This window comes from Nothoprocta perdicaria, unplaced genomic scaffold, assembly GCF_003342845.1.
Source record: "Nothoprocta perdicaria isolate Ctin4 unplaced genomic scaffold, notPer1 scaffold_84, whole genome shotgun sequence".
Taxonomy (NCBI): domain Eukaryota; kingdom Metazoa; phylum Chordata; class Aves; order Tinamiformes; family Tinamidae; genus Nothoprocta; species Nothoprocta perdicaria.
In genome coordinates this window covers 17627-23415 of record NW_020456132.1, presented here as the reverse complement: position 1 = coordinate 23415, position 5789 = coordinate 17627, and the positions used below count along the sequence as shown (strand labels likewise).

Sequence of the window (5789 nt, the reverse complement as noted above, 5' to 3'; positions counted from 1 at the left end):
AACGGAATTTAAAAAAAAAAAAAAAAAAAAAAAAAAAAAAAAAAAAAAAAAAAACACTATTTCCACACTTTCAAAACACTGAAAAATGGAACACTACATTAAATGACTGATAGATCATCCTGAGGTGATTACCCAAGGACTGAAAATGAAATTTACTCTTTTTTATTCTTACTCAGTCAGCATTTTAATAACCTTAGCTATATGTCCTTAACTTGCTATTCATGTCCTGTATAACATTAGCCTCATCATTTCATGTCAAACCTAGCTATGAATAAATATATATGTTCAAATAGGAATTTTGAGGGGCCCCTTCAGAGAGTCCTGATAGAAAATACAGAAATGCCTGTATCTGAGATGTCTGATTACTACAATGCTTTTTTAACTTCAGAACAACTCAAAGAGAGTCGGATCCACCTCTGAAATCTCTCAGCCTGAATCTGTCTCACTATTAAATGCTTCCCCCTAAAAAGCACAACTGAATAATAATATGTTTCAAATTAAAAATAAACAATAAAATAGAGGTACTTATGGTATCCCACAGACCCAATACCTTATATATATATATACATTCTGCAATTTTCCCGTTCTGGCAGCAAGAATTCATTAATATTATCAGTAACAGCCAACATAAAATGTTCCTGCTTTAAAACTAGCACATTTTTTCTACCTTTTCTTAATTGTGACTCTCCTTTTATATGAAATAAATAAAATTAAAAAATAAATTAAAAAGCTTTTCATGAGGTTTAACTTCGGTTAAATCATAAACACTTGCTAACATAAACATACTACACAGCGGAAGCTTCATTTCACAGCTGGAATCACCAAGTGCATTACAACACAAAAACCAGCTGCTGATCTGATCTCAAAAAGGTTGTATGGGTGCATGCAAATCTCTAAGACATTGAAATGAGAAAAAAACACATAATAATAATAATGAAAAAAAAGACGCTCACTCTCACATCTAGCAGTAATGTTCTTTGTAATGGGATGACTCTTTTTCATACTGTGCTTTTCAGACAGTGATTCTATGACAGTTTAATGCAGAATGTTTAATGACAGTAGTAGCATAAGAAATTGGTAAGTACTCCAAACTTCAAGCATGTTCCAAAATAAATTTATTACCAAAAATAAACCTCATTAAAGACAAGTGGATTAAAACATGCATTTTTCTATGTACTAAATATGAATGGTGAACAGAGCAGCTCATATAGCTGGCAAGATTAGGCTGTAAAGAACAGCAGGTCAGATGAGCCCATCAACCTTAGCCATTTTAAAACTTGCCAACACAAAACTATTTCCAGTTAAAACCCAGATGGGGAAGAGAGCATTCAACCACACAATCCACCAAACCACAAGATCCCTCCAACTTCCCTGAGGGTTCCCAGAGACACTGTGTCACGCCAGGGATAGAGGTGAATTGGGGCCACGATAACACGAACTTTGCGTCTTTGCACAGCAGGTTTAAGTCACAAGCTGCCCTAACGGTTCAGCCGGCTCTTACCAGACGCATTCCTGGCAGAAGCGCGAGTTTAAAGGGGTCCTGAGACACCTAAGTAATTAACATATCAGCAAAGAGTATGTTCTCTCGAAACAGACCAGATCACATTCGAGTAACACTTAAAATGATCAGAGCTATTTACGAGGGCAATCTCGATCTGCAACAGCCTTTCGTGGCATGCTTTAGATGACACCGAGAAAGACTCATCCCGTAAGCGAAACCGTCATTACATGGCAATAACAGAAACAATCTATTAGAGTTAATACTCCTCTTAGGCTGATGTATCTAGCACTGTGCTTAAATATTGCTCCAATGACCATTTCATTTTGAGATTAGGGCATTAGAGTCAAACGCAGACCCATTTCAGCGCAGAAGAAAACCCCTCAATGTTACAAGAGAAACATTTCCATATAACACTACAGCAGTTTTATTAAAGTGCAAATCTAATCCTCTCCACAAGCATTTAAGCAGCCCACAAGCTGCTCGGTTGCTTCGCCTCTTAGAGAAGTTTTCCATCAACAAATTTAAAGTGTTATTAAGAAAATGGTCTTCAAAAAATTTATACTTTTTAAACATCAAATGCTAAGAGAGTAGAGTCCACTGAAATCTAAGAAACGGAGATTACCCTCCACAAGACTGCCTCATCAGTACCACATCAGCGCGCACTGAAAACACGCTCGCAGAGCCTAGCACGAATTTACTCTGCTCAAGTTCTGCTCGCTGTGTACGACAGACTGCACCACGAGCAGGTAAGCAGCGGAGGCAACCAGCGGTGCGGAGCAAAGGGCTTCGTTCGCTATCGACAGTCGAGTGGGAAAACCAATGGGAAAGGCACGAGGCTTCCTCTGACAGCTGCAACCTCGGAGAAGCCAATCCACAGGCACAGAGGTTTGGCCGAGGCGGAGACAGGCATTCATTGAAGAAATTCTTGAGGGTGCCTTTACTATCAGATCAGCTCTACATGCAAGCACAGACACAACAGGCAACCGCCGAAGTCCGGGCGAGACACAACTCCAAGCGGCACGACAGCCAATATTAAGGAAAAAAAAAAAAAGAAACAAAACAAACACAGCAGCACGTGCAAACAACAGGGTCGCGGGCACGCGTTTTCTCAGTGCTGCCCGAACGCTTTGAAAACACCGAGAAACTTCACCCGAGCGTGACAAAACTTTCCCTCTACCGCACTAGAGAACGGAGATAAAGTACCACGTTTGAATTCTTAAAGCGAGGCAATTCCTTAAAAATAGTAAGGAGCGATAAAAGCAGCAATGCAAACGCCTAAACGGGCGGCACTCATCGCAGCGCGCCCGGCTGCTGCGCCTGACAGCTGGCGCGCACGCTGCAGCAGCAAACGCTTTTATTTATTTATTTATTTATTTATTTACACGTTTTAAGCGCGGAGGGGGGGCGTTTTTAGGAAGGCCATCCCGTGCGGGCGCCCCCGCCGCGGCCGCCCCCGCGCGCCTCCCGCCGCCCACGCAGGCGGCCGCGGGCCGGGGCGCGGGGAAGATGGCGGAGCCGGGCCCCGCTGACGGCGCCGGGCGGCCGCTCGCGCTGCGCTCTTTGCGCTGCGCTCTTTGCGCAGCGGCCCGGCGGCGGCGCCGCGTGCGTAGCGCGCTTGGTGAATCGCAGCGGCCTATTTCCCGTGCGCGGGGGGAAGGGGGGGGGGCGCGCCTGGTAAACAATGGTGCCCCCCCGGCGCGGCGCCCCTTACCGATTCCTCCTCCTTCTCCATGCCCGTGGGCATCTGCGGCACGGCGCGGTTGATGGAGACGCAGTCGTTGAGGTCGGGCATGTCCTTGCCGCGGTAGATGGGCAGCGGTTTGGCGGCGTCTAGCGCCCGGGCTCGGAAGGAGAGTTTGCTCATTGTCTCCCCCTCACAATAACAGCCCGGGGCCGGGCGGGCGGGCGAGGGGGGGGAGGCCCCCTCACTGCGGCCGCGCCGCCGCCGCCGCCTGCCAGCCGCTCGCCGAGCCGGCCCGCAACACCATGGAGGGTTCCCGCCGCCCCGGCCCGGCTCCCCCCGCGCGGGGCCGCCCGCAGCTCACGGCGCGCGCCCCGCAGCGCTCAGATCCGCGCCGGCCTCGCTCGATCCGCTCCCTGCGCCATGGCCAACATGGCGGACATTAACCAAAGCGGCCAGCGATCCCGACAGCCAACGCGAGAGCTCGGAGCGGCGGCGGCGGCGGGGGGGCCGGGAGGGAGGAAGGAGGGGGGGGGGGAGCGCGGTGCGCGCGCAGCTGCGGGCGGGCGCGCGATGGCGGCGCGGGCAGGGGAGGCCGCCCCGGGTGGGATGCGCCGCGCCGGCGCTTGCGTTTGGACGGGGGTTTGGGGAAGAGGGACCCGCTGTCCTGCCCCCCCGCCTGCTCCGGTCTGTCCCCCCCCCGGCTTGGGATGGAGCGCGCCGGGAGCGGCGGGTGGGCGCCCGCGCGGGCGCCGGCCGTTGGGAGCCGTTAGGGCCGTTAAACGGCGCCGCTGCCTCGCGGAGCCGCCCAGCCGCCTCGGTGCGGGCACCCGGGCACCTTCCCCCCGAAGCGCCCGGCCCGGGGAAGGGCTCGTGGCGGGGAGGCCGGCGCGGCGCGGCGCCGGGACGCGCCCGCGCTCCCGTCACGCGTTTCGAAGCGTGTCCCCGGCTTCTCCTCCCGCGGGGAGGCGTCCCCGGCCCCGGGGACGTGTCGGGGGCCGCGGGCGGTTGCGGCTCCCCGGCAGCACCGCTGTCAGCCGCGGCAAGCGCGGCCGCCAGCCAAACTGAACGTTTGCAGCCGCCCGGGCGACCTGTTTTTCGAACTCGGGATTGCTCAGGCTCCTTTCCAGGGCGGGTTAAAACTTGGATAGCGGGTTTGCGGAGGTTGACAGGGGTTAACGTGGCGGTGGGCGCGTAGCTGCCCGCGGGTGAGACCCGGCGCCCGCAGCGCCAGGCGGGAGAGCGGGACGGGACCCGGAGCAGGCGGAACGCGAGGCTTAGCACTCCTTAAAACTGGTGCTAAAGCTCCGTCTGAAGTTCCTGAAGCTTCGCACCTCAGTGTGTTGTGTGCGCTGGCACTCTTCTAGCACAAAAATGTCCCGGTTTTACACTAGCATGTAGCATACTTTCCTAGTAGAGTAAGCTGAGCGAGCACGAAGCATCCAGCTTTCAGAAGGGGAGCACGCCCAGCATGGAGAGAATAACCCTGAGCTACGCAGGAGAAACAAGGCCACAGCGCTCTACCCTTCCACAGCTTCCCACATCTTTCCAGTGTATTAAGTCCGCAAAGCCCTTTGGCTTTAATGGCTTTAATAGTTTAATACCTCATCACTTGCATATTATCTTGGCATCTTGAGATAGGAGATGTCAGTGCAATCTTCTGCCTCTGGACCTAACTCGAACTGTTAGTCTAATAAAATTGACCGTGTTGACTTTTGGAGCTCGGTGCCAGCTGTATTTAACACTTTTTTTCCTAAAAGACTGACAAAATAAAACTGAATTGCAGAGTGGTTTGGAGTTCATTAGTTGCTTGATACATTTCTTATTTATAGAGTTATATATAGAAAATGCAACTACTGTTCATTATGTACACAATATTTGCAAAATGAGGAGTGAAGAATTGCATCAACTGGAGAGAGGAATGAAGGAGACAGAACAAGTCTCATGCGCAAGGAGAAAAAAGAAACAAAAGCAACTTTACCTGCATTAACTCGGGAAAGAGATCTCAAAATTATACTAGGCACTTCTCTGAAAACATTAGGTTAATATTCAATAGTAACCATGAACAAAGGCATTAAAAAGTAGGAGAAAGGGAACCAAACTGTGATACGCAGCCCTTAATTATTTAACAGCCTTGAAGCCTATCACAGGTCAGAGAGCTGGGTCCCGCTGCTGCGTGCTGGGGACGGGCAGCTGGAGCCCTCTGAGCTGCAGCCCTGGAGCACGCTCAGGAGTCTGGCCATGCAGAACCTGCCCGGCTCCGGGCTGTTCAAGCCACGTAAGGAGATCTGCATCAAACCTCTCCATCTCCCATTACTGCAAATCAGGAGCAATTCTGCTGTGGGAATTACTGCACACAGATTCAGGTCTGAAATTCTTTCTGCGCCTGAAATTTGATTTTTTCCCAACTGCTTCCAACAAGATTTCTTGCACAAACAGTTAAAGTTGTGTGATTTACAGCTTAGCATTTATAGTTAAGCATCATTTGAGAAGCAGCCACATTTCCAGCTCCCCCAATTGATTTGATATCCCTGGATTGATTCACAAGTTGCTCGGTAGCAGCTGAAGGTTGCCGTTTTTCCAAGAGTAACTGCAGTGCCCCTCTGC

General features: G+C 50.9%; 1 protein-coding gene across 1 annotated transcript in view; it reads right to left on the bottom strand.

The window, feature by feature from the left end:
- Positions 1–3365, bottom strand: part of EPC2 (enhancer of polycomb homolog 2) — a 42640-nt gene extending 39275 nt beyond the window's left edge. The window contains exon 1 of the mRNA XM_026052175.1: positions 3213–3365. Coding sequence (XP_025907960.1) covers positions 3213–3365 — 153 coding nt within the window. The remainder of the gene's footprint in view (positions 1–3212) is intronic.
- Between the last annotated feature and the right edge of the window lie 2424 nt (positions 3366–5789).